Below are 19,144 nucleotides of genomic sequence, written 5' to 3' on the forward strand. Positions count from 1 at the left end.
TAGCGGCAAAGGACCAATGCTCAGTCCTAACGAGAGTCAGCTTTTGTTCCCTTCGTGTTCTTGGGTAGGTCCTTCTAGAAGCTTCGAACAAGCGGCCCAGCTCTCCATCCTTCCCTTTGGTAGGCAAGACAACCTCTCTCTTCCTCTTTCTGTGTGGATGTCTGGTCATTCAGCCTGATCCCAGTGACCCTGAGCCAAGGTGGGTTTGCTTGGACCAGGTAGGAACTTCCTCAACCTGGGCATCTCCTCTCTGCAGACCGCTGACCCTGGAGTGAAAGCAGGGGCGCATGGGCTTACAGGATGGGCCTGGCAGGAGCGCTCCGGGGCTCCGGGGTGACTCAGGCAACCTTTGTTGGGGCGCAGGCCGGGGCCGCCGCCCGCGGTGCCGCTAATTACAGCCCGCCCGAGCCTTTGAAGTGCTGCACCCGCGCCCTAATTGCGCTTCCCTCCAGCTGCGCCTCCCTCCGCGGCCGCCCGCCGGGGAAAGCACCGCGAGCCGCCAGGCGCTTTTATGGGGCTCACAGTAATGCGGGTTAATCTGCAAAGAATTTTAAGAACATGCTTCTTGCAGCGGGCTTTGCTGCAGGGGAGCCCGGGCCTCGCAAGCCGGAAATGAACGTGGGACCCCGGGAAGGATGCGGCCTGGTGGCCTCTGGCACAGGCCCCGCGTTGCCATCTGTCCTCCCCAGCTGTGGAAGTGTGAACCTGGGTGGCTCTGCTTTCCCAGCCCCAGAATCTTGCCACGTGGCAACTTCAAGTGTCTGTCAGTTAATAATCTCCTAAGGTGTGTCACCTTTCAGGGACACGGGTAGATTTGTGTATAAGCAATAGACTGGGCGCACTGGGAAGTGGAGCTGCGCTTTCCAATGTGGCTTTCTCTTGTACCAGCAAATAGGATCCAGGCCTTGAGCCAGTGGTAGCTCCAGCAGGCAACCTACTTCTAGAAATTATCCCTGGGATGGGGACAGGATTCTGCAGCACTCTTCCCTGGAGACAGTGAGGGACCTTCCCTCAGCCTAGAGCCTGTCTGCTTCACACAGACCCTGGGCATTTCTCCTGGAGGGACCCACCTGCAGTCCAGGTGACCTTAAGCTGTCAGCCTGACTTTCCTGAGTCTTGGGAAAAGTTGCCTGTGTAGATTCCATACTGAAGAGCCTTGCAGACATTGATGGGGTGCTACAAAGCTAAACGTTGTGGCAACTGAATTAAGTACCTAATGCCAGCCATCCCTACCAAGGGAACACAGGAACCCACACCAGGCACTGCCTGCTGTCGGCATTCACTCAGAGAGTCCTCAGAATCGATCCTTTCTTTTTATGAGGCAGAGCTGGAGTTTAAGGAACAGTTTCACAGCTGGGCAGTGGTGGCACATGCCTAATGCCAGCACTCAGGGGGCAGAGGCAGGTGGATCTCTGTGAGTTTGAGACCAGCCTGGTCTACAGGGAGAGTTCTAGGATAGCCAGGGCTACACAGTGAATCCCTGTTTTGAAAACAACAAGAAGGAGTAGAAGAGGAGGGGAGAGAACAAGGAAAAAAAGAAAGAAGTTTTATGTCGATTTAAGTGTGCATATTAAGAGAAGGGGAGAGAGGCATGGACAGACACCCTGGAACAGGGGCTGGCTTCTCTCAGCAGTTACTCAGAGCAGGCGTTCCAGGCTTTAAACACCCACTGTAGGAGAGTCCTCTTCCCCTTCAGCACCACCGTGAAGTTCCAGCTAAGAAGAAAAACGGAGGGTCTGCTCCTTCTCCTGGTCCACATCTCCTCTCTGCACCCTGTAGAGGTATGCTGTGGACCAGAGTTAAGGAGTCCCTCCCCCACAAGATGCCATCATCAGGCCTCTCTAGACAAGCAGAGCTGACAGGTGTGTATGTGTCAGTGGACACATGTAGACACACACGCACATATGCAGACAGGTGCTCCTCTAGACAGGAGAGGTGTTTATTTTAGGAATTGACTCATGTGATTGACGGTAAGGTGGCAAGTCCAGACTGCTGTGGGAGATGCAGGGAGAGTTGGTGGGACAGCTAGAGTCTAGAGCTTGGCTTCTAGAGGAGCCCTTCATAATAAGTCCCTTTACTGCAGTGTCTGGGCAGCTTGGACCAGGTATCTCAGTGCTATGGCAACACCATCTAATGCAGCATTCGCCACGGCATCAGCAAATTTCAGAGCATATATGCTTCCAGAATCCACACGCTTCCTCCCAGGGTGTTTCTCATGGACTCTTCGTACAGGGTCCTGAAGCCTGGATGCCATTCCTCTTTCTTTCCACTGGGTTGGGAACCAGGAACAATATTACCTGGTACCTCTCCTTCAGATCCAGTGAGAAACAGGCAAGAGGCAGAAGCGAGTTTATGGTAGGAAACTGGGGTGCATTCTTGTGTTCAGGGAGTACTGGAGCTCTGGTTCATGTGTGGCTCATTGTTGAACCTTCAGGGCCTCATGATGGGTATATGCAACATGTAATATTTCAGGACTATGTCAACTGTCCTCGTGAAGGCTTGTGTGGCACTGCTAAGAGGTGGAAGTCTGCATGCTGGTGTCTGGTGTATGAAGCAGAGGCAAGTGACAGGGACATCAGATACCTGGGGAGGGGGAGGCTAAGGCAGAGTGCAGACTGGGAGATCTTTGGTGAGAAGAGGAGTGGGGAATGCAACAGATCAGGCAAGGAAAGGGGATTTGGAGTATGCAATGATCAAAAACACGGCGTGGAAATACATATGACCAGAGTTCTGGAGAGAAATGGAACAGAAGTCGGAGCTCAAACACACAACTGTACAATAGATCATGTGTAGACGGGGTTGGTAAAAGTGTGTACTCTGTGGGGGAAGAAATAAAGCAAGACTGGGCCTGTGTACTTGAAATATGCATAAATGTATTAAAATCAAACCTGAAAGGAAATCCTATAAATAGAAAAGTGTCAGATCCAGGGAGAACATGTGAGCACGCTGTAAAACCTCATTTGCATAAGACATTTTGATATACATTTAGGGGAAACTTGGATATCAAAAAACACAATAAATTAAATGATGTCTTCGCAACTGTCATGTAGTATGGTCAGAAAACAAGAACATGAAACATTATATATGAACAAAAATATAACTTGATGTGCAAAGCACATACATACATATAGTTATACACACACACATACACACTATACATGCAACATATACCAGACTCTCCCCACAGACCACAAATATACCACACAGACCTTACACATATACAAAACTTGCATACATACACTTATACATGCACACATACCACACAAATGCACAGATATTGCACATACACAGCATAGACACATGCACACACACATCCCCCCACACACAAAGAATTACGTTTACAGCAGTGATAACATTGTCCCTGTAGGAGTTCATTGATTGGCAAGCTGGCTGGCCACACGCTCCCCAGATCCTTCTGTCTCTCTGATCCCAGGGCTGGGATCACAGACATGCACTGACATATGTTGATGCTAAGGATTGAATGCAGAGCTTCATGCTTACACAGCAAGACATTATTTGCTGGCCCATCTCCCCAGTCCGATTCCTGTAATACTTTTGTTTATGGTTTAATGTTGGTTTAGGAGTTTTAAGTGGGATTTTATTTATTTTATTTTTATTTTGTGACTGAGTTGGGCCATGTTGTCCACACTGGCTTTGAACTCCTGGGCTCACGTGGTCCTCCTGCCTCAGCTTCCCAAGTAGCTGTGTAACAGGTGTGTGCTATCACGCAAAGCAATGGGGACAGTGGTTTTTAAAGTGCATGTGCAGAAGTATATAGAGCTGCTAAGCCTTGTTTTATTTTGGAGACAGGGTCTCACTGTATCTCAGGCTATCAACTCCCTCTGTAGTACAAGCTGGCCTTGAACTTGCAGTTCTCCTGCCTTAGCTTTCTGCATGCTGGGATTACAGACATTCTCCATCATACTTGGCTGCTGATACATTTGTATGTGTATGTATGTGCACGTGTGTGTGTGTGTGTGTGTGTGTGTGTGTGTGTGCGCGCGTGCAGGCGTATGTATGTGTGTGCAGGTGCAGGTTGACTTTGGGCATTATTCTTTGGGCACTGTCCCTTCTGAAACTGGGTCTTTAACTGGTCTGGAACTTGGAAGTAAGCAAAGCTGCCTGGCCACCGAGGTCCAGGGATATACCTGCTTGCCATCCTCCACAGTGTGCTATAAGAAGCCTGTGCTACTGCACCCACCTTTTTCCACGTGAGTCTGGTTATTGAACTCTAGACTTTGTGCTTGCAAGGCAGATACTCTATGAACTAAGCCATCTCCTCAGCCCATATAGTTACATTTTTGAAAAGGAAAGCCAGTGTGTATATATTTTATCAAGCAGTACCAACATGAAGTGGGCAAGGGAAATAGGAACATAGAGTAGAAGGTAATGGGGCATATGGGAGGGTGACATGACATAGATGACATTTAGGCAGAGATCAGGGAGTAGTAACAGATGGGCCACACATTACACTCCTTGATACAGGTGCCAGAGTGAGCTGAGCAGCCATGCCTGGCAACTGTGAGGAGGCCTGAAGGTTGTCTCCCGAGACCTGTAAGTCTTAAAGAAAACATTGTTGCCTAGTGGGGAGGCTGGGTTTGCTTTTCCTGAAGAGGCTAAAGCTCTCTGACATAGACTCCAGGGCATAGCCTGATTTCTGGGAGATCGAGAAAAGCATGGGAGGGTCTGTGACTTAACTAATGCCCCCCCTTCCTTCTGCCCAGTCTGACTTCAAACTTGCTGTGTTGCCTAGGAAGACCTTGAACTGATCATCACCCACCCCCCTGAGTTCCTGGATTAAAGGAGTGCACCACTACACATAGTTCATGGGGTGCTCAGGATTGAAGCCGGGATCGAACCTGGGGCTAAGCTACATATCCACCTCTTAGGACATTTTCTTTTCCCACTGGACTAGGGCTAGGCTGCTCCTGCTTCAGATCTGTTAACAAAGAGCTCAGATTTGGGTGAACTATGTAAGGCTCAGGCCAGTCACAAAGAGCTCTGATGTGTGTTCCCTCAAGTTGCTCTTGGCCCATGTCTGAATCTTTTTTGTATGTAATGTGGGAGGAAGTGATTTCTGTGGCAAATCAACTTGGGAAATATTGATGAAGAAACATGAGCTTTTGTTCTTTCTTGCCGGTGTCTCTAGCTGCACATAGGAAGAGGTTTGGACTCTCTTCTGTCACTAAGGGCTTAAGGAGCTGGCATGCCTGCAATCTGCTGCTTTGTTCAGGCCACATCTGTGGTCTGATTTGCTGGATGGCCCTTGCATGCTGGTCACACAATTTCCTGATGTGGAGGTTCGGAGACCCCTATGTTGTATGGCTGTTGTGGGGTTTTGCATGACAGTTCCAATAATCAATGTTTGCTTGCTGCTGACAACACAGAGGTGTGACTATACCAAATATGACAAGGAAGAATTTTCCCAAGGTAGTATAATTTTAATTCCTTGAACCAGGCTGTTAAAAAACTGTCACCCTTTCATTTAACAAGCAGTAAAGGAGACAGAGAGAGACGGGGCGGGGGGCAGGTGGCTGCATGGAGCCCAGCGGTCCTGCAAACCTGTCTCTGGGCCTGTGGCCCTGCATAGGTACTAGCTGCCCATCCTGCAGAAGTCACCGCCATGTGCCACCCAGGGTGTGGCTCTGGAGGCTACCACCACAACTTGCAGCTGGGTAGGGATAGGCTCTAGTCCAGAACAAAGTGTTCCTAAGCAGGGAAAGAAACTGCATGACAGGACAGCTACCTCCCACCTCAGAACAGGCTGCTGCTCCCCCACACCTACCATGCTCCCCTAGGGACCATGCATCTCTCCTTTGATGGCTGGAGTCGTAGTGGAATGGGCTGCATATAAGCTCTCACAGTTGCTCAGATTCACAAGGGGACCTCTGGAAATCCTGCCACTACTCCACGTGCCCCACCAGGAAAGAACAGCGCAGAGCCGGGGGCCCAGTGATGAAGACACTAACCCCAAAGCTCCAGGAAACAGGTAGTCGTGTACAAGTATCTCTTCAAGGTTTTCCACAGATACCCTAGGCACCACATCCCTCTCATTGGGACAGAAACTGCAGGGAGAAGGAAGGACAGGATGCATGTCCCCTGCACAGGGACCCTCCAGGACTCTGCGGAAACCCCCTTCTTCCTTCTCTGTCCCTGTTTCTTGCCCCGCCCCTTTTCTCTCTCTTTTGTCCCTCTAGTTCTATCTATTCTAGTCCATTCTCTGTCTATGGCCTCCTCTCTCTCCCTCCCTGCCCCCCCCTCATCACAGGGTCTTGAGCTTGCAAACACCTGCTTCCAGGGCCCAAACTGGGGCTTTCCCCCCCCCCACTTCTTTCTCCCTTCTCCATCCATCTTTGTCTTCTTTTCTGTTTGTCCCTCCACCTCCCTCCACACTACACACACACGCGCACACACACACAGACACACACACACAGACACACATACACAGACACACACACACAGACACACACACAGACACACACACACAGACACACACACACAGACACACACACAGACACACACACAGACACACACACACACAGACATACACACACACAGACACACACAGACGCACACACACAGACACACACATACAGACACATACACACAGACACACATACGCACACACACACACAGAGAGACACACACACGCGCGCACACACACACAGAGACACACAGACACACATACGCACACACACGCGCACACACAGACACAGAGACACACAGACACACACACACAGACACACACAGAGACACACGCACACGCACGCAACACACACAGACACATACACACATACACACATACGCACACACACGCGCACACACAGACACACAGAGACACACAGACACACACACACACAGAAGCAGGCTCTGCCTGGGTTCTGAGCTGGGCATTCCTGCTGAAGCTGGGGAAAAAGTGTGTCTTAGGGGCATGTGAAAGGGGTCCTGCTGAGGCGAAAACTGAGCACACAGGCAACACACCCTCACAGGCCACTCTAACCCCTTTCTTTTGGAACAGCTCTCTTTAAGGATGGCTCCCCCCACAGGGGAATTCCTGAAGCCAACAGTTGACAAACCCACACACCCTCTGAGGGCTGGGCACCAGATAAAAAGCCCTCCTTAAAGCCAGCCCTCCTGGGGACGGTGTGGGACCCAGCAGGGCAGACCTGCCACTGTCACCACGTCTCTGAGATTGATCCTGATACCAGCACAGGACAGAGGACCTGACCTCCTGCAGGACCTACGGCTGATTGACCCCTGCTGAATGCTGGGGCCTCTGGGGCACCCACTCCAGCTGAAGGCAAAGCACGAGGTGGACAGGCAGAGCACCTGCCCCTGTCACTAGCTCCAGGTCTGCCAAGGTCACCTACACTGAGTCCCGCTCGCAAGGCAGCACGCAGCTGACATCTGCACCCAAGAAAAACTGGTTTTCTAAGTTTTTCTGGTTTATTCTCAGCGCACGGATGAAGGCTCTATTTCTGTCTCTCTGTTGGGAGGGTGAGCTTTGCCAATGACTAATCCCAGCCCTGAAGATTGATACCCTTGTCACCTGCACACGGGACCCAAGCCCAGCAGGGAAGTGACGAGATAAGCCCTTGCCTGCAGCTGAAGCCCCAGCCTGCCAGGGCCACCCGCCTTTTGCTACTGCAGAGCAACCAGGGGCTGTCATTGCTGCCAGGGCCACCTCTGTGCTCCTGCAGACACTGACATGGGTTCATCACAGTGACCACCTGGGACCCAGACTGCCCCTCACAGGGGATTAGTAGTGGCTGCCTCTGCAGGAGAGCGGAGCCCCTGGATGGATCTTGGGACCCGAGCCCCTCATGTCTGCCCTGCTGACGCTGTGTGTGGCGCTCTTGCATCTGGGTACCCCGGGCTGTGTCGCCCAGCACTGGGAGCCCTGCACAGGTAAGGTGGCCTCATGGGGACCTGGGTAGGGTATCTGTTGTGGAGTTGGAGGGGAATGGGTTTGGACATGCCACTTCTGGATCCCAAATCACTGCATGTAGAATGCTGGCCTCCTAGACAGCTGGACGGACGGACAGATGGATGGTGGGGTTATGGGGGACAGGGAGATACAGTAGAGGGGGCTGCACAGACAGTTACAATAGAAGGTCTCTCTGAGCTGCCAAAGGTGGGAGGAGTTTCAAGTTTCAAAGAGCTACCAGCAGCCATCGAGGCTTCGCATGTACTTACCTGCTTGGCTGCCGGGGAAGGCCGAGCACCTGCTTCAGGAATGAAGTCCCCGGCCCTCGGGCTCCTGGCATGGAGATGAGCTATCCAACCTGCACTTAGCAAAGCTCTGGGCTGCCACGGGCCTGGCTCTGTCCCCAGTTGAAGGAGAAACATAGGCCCGGCCCCAAACACACCCACAACCCACACCTGGGTTTAGCCTGAGCTCCTCAGGGTGGGCTCACTGCAGGCCTCCTCCTCTTTTAGAGAGGCCACTTGGGAGCACTAGTGACCACAGCATGCTGTCCTAGGGTTCCCAACAAGAGATCCTATTTATCAAGTCACAGTTTATGAAATAAGGAAACAGGACAGTTGGATCTGGTACCTGGACCTCCTGGGGGACCCCAGGGACAAGTTGTGATGTGTATCTCGAGTTTCATATTCCTACCTCCTCCTTGGTTGCCAGGAAGTGTGAGGCTCCTTCATGCACTGGCCTGTTGCTCTCTGTGACATGTCCAGGAGGTGATCCTGTGACCCAAGCTTGGAGCACTGATGTGCATGGATGGTGCAATTTACAACCTAATCACACAGAAGTGATTGGCTGTGAGTTCCAGCAATCGATAGATCATGGGCTGTGAGTGAGAAGGCCCCGGGGGCCCCGATACAGGACCACAGTGGGAATCTGAGGTGGGACAGAAGCTCCCTGGCCCTGTATCCTGCTCTCCCACAGCCATGCTTTCAATGATGGATTTGAATGTGGAGCTTCGTCAGCTGTACGTGGCTAAGTCGGTTGTCACTATCCCCTGGCTCCAAGCAATGGCACCTGAGTGCCAGCCTTTCCCCCTCTTATGCGGGGCCACCCCATGCAGGTGAGTGTGTGAGCCTCAGGAAGACCCTGTGCAAGCCTGGCTGGGTGTCATAAGCTCGAGCGACCATGCTTCCTGGACCAGGATGAATCACGGACATGTGCTTTCCTGTTCTTGAGTCTGGGGAACACAGCCGACTTGTATATGATAATAAAGGTTATTTATAAAGCCCGCCCCCTCTCCCCTGGAGGTATGTCTCAAATCGTTAAAAGATGACCCAGTTATAAATATGGTGAACCAGGGAGGAAATATAAAAGTCAGGCTGATATTATGGAGCTACATCGTAAGATGCTTGAGAGGCCAGTGAGGGTTCATCTGGGTTTAAGTCCTTGTGGTTCTATCCTGTGAGCATTGAGCAGTTCTGGACTTCTATGAGGGCTCCCTTCTTCCTTCCCTTGGCCTGGGCTACTGCCTCAGCAGGTGGGAATCTGGGGGAAGCTTCCATAAGAATTCACAGCCCTCACTCTTGTCTACAGAAGTGACCAGGAGGCCTCTTGTCAAGTGCTTCCTGGTGCTTAATGTGCAAATGAGGTGACAAGATGGGGGTCTGGTGTCTGGTAGGAAATACCTTGGGTCTGGCATTCTGGTTCTGGGAACTTTCTGAGAAGGGCCCAGTGACTTCGCTCTCCAGCAGGTGGCCAGCAGTATGGCTTTCAGGAACCCCAGGTCTCAGATACTGTGGAGTGTAGGCTGGGGGAGGGGTTCCATCATAGACTCATGGTCATTCCAGATACCAGGTGAGTGAACTCCCAGGGGTGTTCCGCCTCCTAGTGGGAGCTGACCTCACTTCCCTCTCCTTGACAGGAGGATTCCCAGGAGAGTAAGAGGGCAGGGGCAGGGTGCCACCTGTCTTCACAGCCCTGGAAGGCAGGAAGGCATTCCCAAGGATCCTCCCCTCCCACCTAGCCCCACTGGCCATGGTCCAGGCCTGCTGAGGGTTAGAAGTCCCTGGGGCAGGCTCCTGGGGTGTTAGGGTTCACAGATTCTTGGGGTGACAGCCTGGAAACCTGTTCACTTCTACCCTGCTGTCTCCTGCATGGGCAGAGTAGGGCTCAGAGCTCAGAGGACACTGGTGTGGGAGTGGAGAGGGACAGTAGGCCAGAATGTGGCTGTGGCTAAGAGGATGTGGCATGCTTGGGGCTCTGGAAATGTGGGGAACATCCAGGTTGGCCCCAAGGAGAGATAGACATCCAGTAGAGCAAGTGTAGGCCCCAGATCCCAGACCCCAGAGAACAGATTATGAAGTGCCTGCCATTCATCTTATTTCTCTTTAATACCCTCCCGTGACCTCCAAGCTGTACTTTTCATGGGGACACAGGTTGGGACATTTGAGTAGATTAGTACAGGGGCCTGCCATACCTTGGCTGGCCCCTCCTGTTCCTGAACACTGACAGTCAACCAGGGAGGATGAGACTTGGGGACACAGGGTTCTCTTGGGTGGGGGGACTGATCTGGCTGACAGTTACCAGTCACAGTCCTCTGGGGACTCCAGCCAGAGGTGAGACAGGCCATGTCCTGGGGAGTTCATCTGGAAATGCTCTCAGAATGTCTGATCTTTGCATGAGGCAGAAAGAGGAACACTCAAAGGCCAGGACGAGAGGTTTATTAATGGCATCGGAGAGAGCAGAGGAATGCTGGGAGGTCAAAGTGCTACTGTGCCTTCATAGGAAGCTGCAGGTTGGGAGGTGGGTACCAGCTGTTGGGGCATGACATCAGAGCTGTTGTGCTATGATGGTACCAAAGCTGATACTGCAGACAACAACTCCTACAGGTCACCGTGAGGCAAGGGAGGAACAGAGCTCTGGGGTCCCCACAGGACAGGCATATCAGCAGCTGGACTTCTGGCCCAAGGAGAGGCCACAGCAGGCCTGGCTGGAGCAGGCAGGGCGGCAGAGCAGGGACACGCTGGAGCAGGGCTTGCAGCAGCTGGGCTGGCAGGAGGAGGCACAGCAGGAGGAGGTGGGCACACAGCAGGCTGGTCTGCACACAGGGCGGCAGAGCAGGGACACGCTGGAGCAGGGCTTGCAGCACACAGGCTTGCAGCAGACAGGCACACAGCAGGAGGACTGACAGCATGAGGGCTGGCAGCTAGACTGCTGGCAGCATGAGGAGGATCCAGAGCAGATGGGTGTGCAGCAGACAGGCTTGCAGCAGACAGGCACACAGCAGGAGGATTGACAGCATGAGGGCTGGCAGCTAGACTGCTGGCAGCATGGGGAGGATCCAGAGCAGATGGGTGTGCAGCAGACAGGCTTGCAGCACAGGGTCACACAGCAGGACTGTTGGCAGGGGGAGCAGGTACAACAAGCTGGCTGGCAGCTAGACTGCTGGCAGCATGAGGGTGTGCAGGAGCTGGTACAGACAGATTGGCAGCAGGGACTGGACACACAGCTCACTGGAGTGCAGATGAGGGTTAGGCAGGGGGCTGGGCCACAGCAGCTGGGCTGGCAGCAGCTGGGGACACAGCAGCTGGGGACACAGCAGCTGGGCTCACAGCAGCTCTCTGGGCAGTCATCTACCTGCCAGGAGGAGTCAGTACAAGAATCACAGGAACCGGGCAGGCAGACCCGGCTGTCATAGCTCAGGTCACTGGAGCAGGTGGAGGTGGCCATGGTGAGCAGATCTGGTAGCTGTGTGTGAGTGTGTGAGTGTGAGGGGCTGGCTGTCAGCTTTTATACCCTGCACTGGGTGTGTTGTTGGTGCAGGTGGCCCTTCACAGTAGCTCTTTCCTTGTTGGTGTTTGGAGCTGGTTCCTGGAGAGCCCTGTCAGCAGGAAGATGCCACTTTACTAGTAAATGTCCTGGCTGTGTGTTGGGCTAAGCCAGCAACCTTGATGGGGATGGGATCCAGGTAGGAGGCAGCGGTGGTCAGAGGCTGGGTATTGTTCCTCACATGACATCCACGTTATTTTGTTCTGTTTTTAAATGCAGGGCCTCTCTTTGGCCTATGGCTCACTGATTATTGAATTAGGTTGGCTAGCTGGGGAGTCCTAAGGATCTGACTGGCATCACCTTCCTAGTGCCACGATTTTAAAAACACGGGGTGTGGGGACTGAACTCAGGTCCTCATGTTTGTGCAGCAATCACCTCGCCCACTGAAACTCTCCCCGGAAAACAGTCCAGAAGCTTTCTATCACCTTCCTGCAGTGTACAGGGTTTAAAGGCCAAGCAAAATTTAACACTCAGCAAACTTTAAAACGTAAGTAAAACACACAAACGGCTTATTTTCTCTTTTCTTCCATTTGCAAATGATTTTTTTTTGAGTGGCTTATGAAGTGCACTGTTAGATTTAGGGACAAACAGGAAGGCAAAGACCATGAAACTGGAAGTCACAAGCATCCTGGCCCTTAGTAAACACAGCTCATTTCTTGTTTCTAACATCCGTGTCTGACCAGTCTGTAAAAAAACACACATTACCTCTCTAGGTAATTTGGCTTTATTAGTAGTTTTGAAGGTGTGTGTGTGTGTGTGTGTGTGTGTGTGCGCACACGCCAGAGGACAGCCTCTGCTGTCACTCCAGGATCTCACAGTTTGGAGCTGGCTGGCTAAGTAGTCTAGGCTGGCTAATCAAACTGAGGCCTTCATGTTCAAAAGAGAAACACTTGACTGATGAGCCATCTTCCTAGCCATTCTGAATGAGGAACTAGATCTCTGGGTGAGGACTTCTTTCCCCTGTCAGGCCCCTGAGTTCCCTCCCCTCTTTCTGTCTGCAGTACTCCCCCTCCCATCTCCCCTCCCCACACACCAAGTTGTTTCCCCAAGTGGTTTTGTTTTATTTATTTGTTTGTTTGTTTGTTTGTTTATTTAGTCTCAGCAATGATTGGCCAACTAAAGCAACGACCTGCATGCAGGCTTTATATGGTTGTTTATGGATGGGGTTTGACAGGGTGACTGAATCCAACTGGGACAATGCTCACAGTTTACTCAGACTGCTGGCCCTGAGAGGAAGAGAGGGGAAAGCCACAGGTCAGGTCTACGCTGGGGCAGGGAGCGGCTCCTGGGGCACTAAGGTCCTGTCTGAAGACACTTTCCCCTGGTGTAGGCAGCCTAGCTCTCCCACAGGCACTGCTATCACAGGTGGGCATCAGGGCAAGGCAATCACTGTTAACTCAGATGTGGGAGGCAGGAGAGCCCAGATGAGGACTGAAGGTACCCACATGTAGCGGGGTGCTCCCTCCTGGGCCGTGGATTAGGCACAAACCACACTTAAATACCTATTTTGACAGAGAGATCCTTTATTAAACAGGGAAGAAAGTAAACTGGCCAATTTCTGACCCAGGCAGAAAATCAGGAGCAAATGACCTTGCAGGTGTGATTTGTAAGAGGAGGGGAGGTCGGTATTAAAATGGGCTAGTATGCAGTGGGACATTTTAATTGGGGTAGCCGAAAGGGGGCTTTGGGTTGCTGGACTTCAATACTTTGATAGCCTCAGGCATGAGTCTGGTATAAGAAAGTGTCCCAGTAAGGGAATAGACCTTGGTAGCTAGTTTTAGGGATATAATCTAGGGTTTAAAAAAGAAAGGGAAGGGGAACAGGGGAAGGGGAAAGGGCAAGGCCTGCCAGCACCATGTTTGCTATGCCCAGGCCAGCTAGAGCCCCTTCAAGAACTGTTGTGGGTCTTGAAATGTGAGCGCAGGTCTTCCAGAGGCAGGAGACCTCTGACTCCTGGGAATGGTGAGGTTTATCTTTTTTGTTGCTTGTGTCATCTCAGAGCTGTCTTCTGACAGCTGGGAGGTGTGAAGGTCAAGTCCTGCAAAACTGGCTGTGGCTCGTTGTGTGTGTGCTTCTTGTGGTAGCTGTATGGAACCCCGAAACATGTTGGTGAGATGCAGGGCCAGGGCCAGGCAGACAAAGGCATGGATAGACAGACAGCAATTTGGATGGGTCACATCAGCAGTGGGGACCAAGGAGCTGAAGCCTCAGGTGGGTATTCTCCTGTCAGTCCCTTGACACCCACCCAGTGATTAGACAAAAGGCCAAGGGTAGTTACCAGGCACCCTCCTCTCCATGGACTGAGGTGAGGGCATGGCACCTTCTCTTGGTCTGGTGTGATTGACAAGCTCTTGGGCCAGGTTTTTGCGATATGGCTTTAATAGGCCCATGTGCCCATGTGTTCCCAATCCACTCTGATAGTAAAACAGGGAACTGGTTTTTAGGAGTTCAGTCTTCAGTCAGTGACAGGTGTTGGTGATGGTGTACACAAGATGCAGAATCTCCCTGCCTTGGGGTCGATACTCACAATGGCACCAAATGCTGCTGGCGAAGTGGAAGGGATCCAGGGAAAGGTCCAGCCTGCACATGGCTGCTCCATAGCCTGGGGACAGTCAGGACAGAAGACTGACCACCACAGCTGCCGCCTCATCTCTCTCTGACCTCGGGATGGAAGGTAGGAGACTGGGCTTGACCTCCAGGCTCACAGCTCAGGGACAGTGTGGCTTATCCCTGCAGAGGAACCGGAGCGGGAGGCTGCAGAGTTGGCAGGCCTCGCAACTTGGATGAAAGCTGTGTGTGAGATGCAAGAGACGAACAGGAGGGGCAGGTGGGTGGGTGCCTGTGCCCCCCCAGGACTCTTGCCGAGTTCCCCTGCCAGGGACAAGCGAAGGAACAGGGAGAGGAGGCAGACTGAGAGTGAGTGGGGAGCTCAGGGGAGAATGGAGACTGTGGGGGGCAGACAAGACATGGAGAGCAAAGGAGGGGAGGCAGCTGCTGGCCCTGGAAGGAGTTTGTGTGGGAGACAGCAGCCCGGCTCTGCATATTTTCTGTGGGTTATTTGCTGTCTAAACTCAAGGGGCAGCCTCCTGGAGAGATTTGAAGCCCTGTGCTGGTTCCTGGGCTCTGACTCCTCCTAGCACTGGGTGAGAGGCTGGCTTTCCCTTGTGAGGGACTGAGCCCGCTCTCTCTTCTGAGGGGCCAGGTTCTTAGCAGCTGCACCAGGGAATGCCCAGCTGGTACCAGATGCACTGCCACCTACCCTGAGGGTTGCTTGTCCTTGCCAGGTGGGAAAGAGGCTGGCCCAGAGGGGTGGGCAGGGGCTGCCTATGACCAGGCCCAGGACATGCTGGGGAGGGTGGGAGGGCCCCCGCTGTGCTGTTTCCTGTTCCCCCATCAGGGTCCTGATGTTGGTCCCACTAGAGTCCAGAGGAAGAATGAGGCATGGATGAGTTAAAGGAAAGTGTTTATTAGGATTCTGAGGAGGCTTCCAGATAGAGGACACCTGGCACTTTCCCACAGAGGAGCCCTGACACCTGGACTGTGGAGCAGGGTTCCCAGGCTTGTGACCAGAATCTTAGGCTGGGAGTGGCAGAGAGTAAGACAATCCTTTGTTGCTTGATGGAACACCCAAGCTTAGGCAGGGCCTAAGCATCTGAGGCAGCTCAAGGACTAGGGGGAGATGTGAGGGATCCCCAGGGGATGGACCCATCAGCAGCTGGACTTCTGTCCCGAGGAGAGGCCACAGCAGGCCTGGCTGGAGCAGGCAGGGCGGCAGAGCAGGGACACGATGGAGCAGGGCTTGCAGCAGCTGGGCTGGCAGGAGGAGGCACAGCAGGAGGAGGTGGGCACACAGCAGGCTGGTCTGCACACAGGGCGGCAGAGCAGGGACATGCTGGAGCAGGGCTTGCAGCACACAGGCTTGCAGCACACAGGCACACAGCAGGAGGACTGACAGCATGAGGGCTGGCAGCTAGACTGCTGGCAGCATGATGAGGATCCAGAGCAGATGGGTGTGCAGCAGACAGGCTTGCAGCAGACAGGTACACAGCAAGAAGATTGACAGCATGAGGGCTGGCAGCTAGACTGCTGGCAGCATGGGGAGGATCCAGAGCAGATGGGTGTGCAGCAGACAGGCTTGCAGCAAAGAGTCACACAGCAGGGTGAGGAGGTGCAGCATGAGGGCTGGCAGCTAGACTGCTGGCAGCATGAGGGTGTGCAGCAGGCAGATTGGCAGCAGGGGCTGGACACACAGCTCACTGGGGTGCAGACAAGAGTAATGCAGGAGGCTGGGGCACAGCAGCTGGGCTGGCAGCAGCTGGGCTGGCAGCAGCTGGGCTGGCAGCAGCTGGGCTGGCAGCAGCTGGGCTCACAGCAGCTCTCTGGGCAGTCATCCACCTGCCAGGAGGAGTTGGTGCAAGCGTCAGAGCAGACAGACATGGTGGAGGCGGCCATGACTAATTGGAGGGCAGAGGGTGAGGCGAGGCGTGAGTGAATGTGTGAGGTGTGGTGGTGGGTGCCACTTATATATCTCTCAGGGGTTTGTGTGTGTTTGTGTTGTCCTAGCTACAGTTCCTTGTTGATGTTGGTGTAGTTCTAAGGACACCCAGCAATCCAGTGGTCATGACCTGTAGCTCCACCCATAGAACTTTCAGCTAGAGCTGAAAAGTCTGGTAGTCACTTCTCTCCAGGGAGGGTCAGTTCCCTGTTGTCCTCCATGGCCATCTCTTGAGGCCCCTTGCTCTGGCTCTCTGCTTCAGTCCTTGGTCCTTATTTTATATCCAGTTTATTTGGGGATGATGGTCAACGATCTGTGTTCATTTTCTTTATCAACAATACTAGTACTGATAGTTCTTGCTTTGCTCTAGGAATTATTCCAAGTTAGTCTATAAATATTAACTAACTAAGCCATGAGATCTTGAGAGGGAGCTGATTTCATTACTCCTAGATGGGGGAAACTGAGGCACAAGCAAGGGCTTACAGAAGAGCCTGTGTCAGACAACACAGACACCAGAACATGGATACTCCCATCCTGCGCTCATATCTGTCATTCTGCTCCCAAGTTACAGCAGACTAGAAAGGCAGCCTGGGGACCAGGCTCTGCCAGAGAAGTGGGGGTGGGTCAGGACACCTGGTAGAGCTGTTTGGGGCAAGGTAGGGGAGTTGTCACTCGCTCTTCTAGGACTGAGCACTGGGGCCAGACTGATATGAAGGCCATGTAGCAGGGGCTTCAGGAATCTGCTCTGGAAAAAATAAAATGGCTACTTATACATACAGCAAGAGGACCCAGGAGCTGGAGAGATGATGGCTCAGAGAGGTTAAGAGCATTGGCTGCTTTTCCAGAAGTCCTGAGGCCAATTCCAAGCAACCATATGGTAGTTCACAACAGTCTGTAATGGGATCTGATGCCCTCTTCTGGTATACAGGCATATATGCAGATAGAGCACTTGTATATACACACACAAAATAAATAAACTTTTTTTAAAATTAAACAAAAACAAACAAACAAACAAACAACCAGGGCCCAGGTTGATTGACAGGCAGAAAAGAGAAGGAGGTGTTCAGAAGGAATGTTGGAGTTGGCTGTGTTCTCAGATGCAGGAGGCTTTCCAATGAAAATGGATCCATGCTTAAATTATCTTATAACCTTTTTGTTTGTGACACTGGGGCCCTGGATGATCAAGCTAGGAGGGGCTGGGCTAGGGCATGCCTGAGAACTTGGAGAAGATCCAATGCTATGGCTTGAGTGTGAAGCATTCATCCATGGGCTCATGGGAGTGCTATTTTGATAGGTTGTGGGACATTTGAACACAAAGCACATAAGACTATAAGGGCAGAGCTTGAGGGTTCTAGGCTGGCTCTGGCTGCTGCTGAGTTCTGCTTCCTGATGTGCCATGGCAGAGGAAGCTGTGTCATAATCACCAGCCCCACTACAGATGGAGCCGAGGTACTGCACCTATCTGGTCCCAGTACCTTCCTGGTCCAATAGAAGTGCCTTTATTTTTTTTCCTGTGAGCACCCGCCCTCTCCCTGCAATACTGCCCAGTTGTTTCTTAGGGACTTTTCAACATCTGCAATACATGTAAGCGAAAAACTGGTACCAGTAAGGGGTGGGGAGTTGTCATGATAAACCTGGCCACATGGCTCTTTGGCCTTTGGAAATGGCTTGGGGAGGAATGTGGAAGAATTTGGAGCTGTGGACTAGAAAAGTTCTAAGATGCTATAAGCAAAACTCAAAGGGAGTGAAGAAGACCAGGAAGCTGAGTGAGCTGCTGCAGTGTGAGGCTTGGATGGAAGCAAGGACTGGAGACCTTTGGTGTCACGTTCAGGGCAAGTAATCTGATTAAGTTTTGTTTGTGTCTTGAGAATGTGAGTGAAGCTGAATTTAAATGCATTTGGGCTAATTGTTTGGCGGAGGTAATTTTAAGACACATAACATTTAGGCTGTGATGTGGCTGTTGTTGACTGCCTTTAGCCAGGTTTTCAGGACTCTGTAAAAAGGTGACATTTGGACAAGAAGGAGTGTAGGTATAGTTAACATTTTAGACTGGATGGGCATGGAGGGCAAAGGCAAATCAGCTTTAACTACCAAAGAGATTAGCACCCACAAAAGAAAAGTCAAATATTTTTTCTTTTTTTCTATTTAATTTTTAAATTTAAATTTGAAACAGGGTTGCTTTACATGTCAGTCCCAGTTCCTGCACCCTCTGGTCCTCCCCTGTTTCCCCCACCAACACCCCCATCCCATTCCCTTTCTGCTCCTCAGAGAAGGTGAGGCCTTCTATGGGGAGTCTTCAGAGTCTGTCATATTATTTGGAGCAGGCCATAGGCCCTTCCTGTGTATCTAGGATGAGGGAGTATCCCTCTATGTGGAATGGGCTCCCAAAGTCCATTTGTATACTAGGGATAAATACTGATCCATTACCAGGGCCCCCATAGACTACCTAGTCCTCCTAACTAATACCCACATTCAGGGAATCTGGGGCAGTCCTATGCTGGTTTCCCAGCAATCAGACTAGAGTCCATGAGTTCCCCCTTGTTCAGGTCAGCAGTTTCTGTGGGTTTCTCCAGCCTGGTCTTAACCCCTTTGCTCATCACTCCTCCCTCTCTGCAACTGGATTCCAGGAGTTCAGCTCAGTGTTTAGCTGTGGGTGTCTGCTTCTGCTTCCATCAGCTACTGGATGAAGGCTCTAGGATGGCAAATAAGGTAGTTATCAATCTCATTATTGGGGAAGGGCATTTAAGGTGGTCTCTCCACTATTGCTTAGATTATTAGTTGGGGTCATCCTTGTAGATCTCTGGACATTTCCCTAGTGCCAGATTAAACCTATAATGGCTTCCTCTATTATGGTATCTCTTTTCTTGCTCTCCTCTATTCTTTCCCTGACTCATGCCCAT

General features: G+C 52.0%; 3 protein-coding genes across 5 annotated transcripts in view; 1 reads left to right on the forward strand and 2 right to left on the reverse strand.

The window, feature by feature from the left end:
- Positions 1 to 7,400: 7,400 nt before the first annotated feature.
- Positions 7,401 to 19,144, forward strand: part of Tspear (thrombospondin type laminin G domain and EAR repeats) — a 147,646-nt gene continuing 135,902 nt past the window's right edge. Inside the window, exon 1 of the mRNA XM_051187001.1 lies at positions 7,401 to 7,908. Coding sequence (XP_051042958.1) covers positions 7,824 to 7,908 — 85 coding nt within the window. The 5' untranslated portion in view covers positions 7,401 to 7,823. The remainder of the gene's footprint in view (positions 7,909 to 19,144) is intronic.
- Positions 10,856 to 11,650, reverse strand: LOC127224143 (keratin-associated protein 10-12). 2 transcript variants are annotated; one of them, XM_051186992.1, is made up of 2 exons: positions 11,070 to 11,650; positions 10,856 to 10,964 (listed from the first exon to the last, which is right to left on the reverse strand). In XM_051186992.1, the coding sequence occupies exons 1-2, from the start codon at positions 11,648 to 11,650 to the stop codon at positions 10,865 to 10,867; spliced, it is 681 nt and encodes a 226-aa protein (XP_051042949.1). In that variant the 3' UTR covers positions 10,856 to 10,864. The 2 variants fall into 2 exon arrangements, with proteins under 2 accessions (XP_051042949.1, XP_051042948.1); XM_051186991.1 differs by having other exon boundaries at positions 10,861 to 11,650.
- The window catches only part of LOC127224142 (keratin-associated protein 10-4), a 74,818-nt gene continuing 70,869 nt past the window's right edge, over positions 15,196 to 19,144 (reverse strand). For both annotated transcript variants that reach the window (XM_051186990.1, XM_051186988.1), the window contains exon 3: positions 15,196 to 15,666. In XM_051186990.1, coding sequence (XP_051042947.1) covers positions 15,458 to 15,666 — 209 coding nt within the window. In that variant the 3' untranslated portion in view covers positions 15,196 to 15,457. The remainder of the gene's footprint in view (positions 15,667 to 19,144) is intronic.

The sequence above is a fragment of the Phodopus roborovskii genome, unplaced genomic scaffold (assembly GCF_943737965.1).
Source record: "Phodopus roborovskii unplaced genomic scaffold, PHOROB, whole genome shotgun sequence".
In the NCBI taxonomy this organism is placed as follows: domain Eukaryota; kingdom Metazoa; phylum Chordata; class Mammalia; order Rodentia; family Cricetidae; genus Phodopus; species Phodopus roborovskii.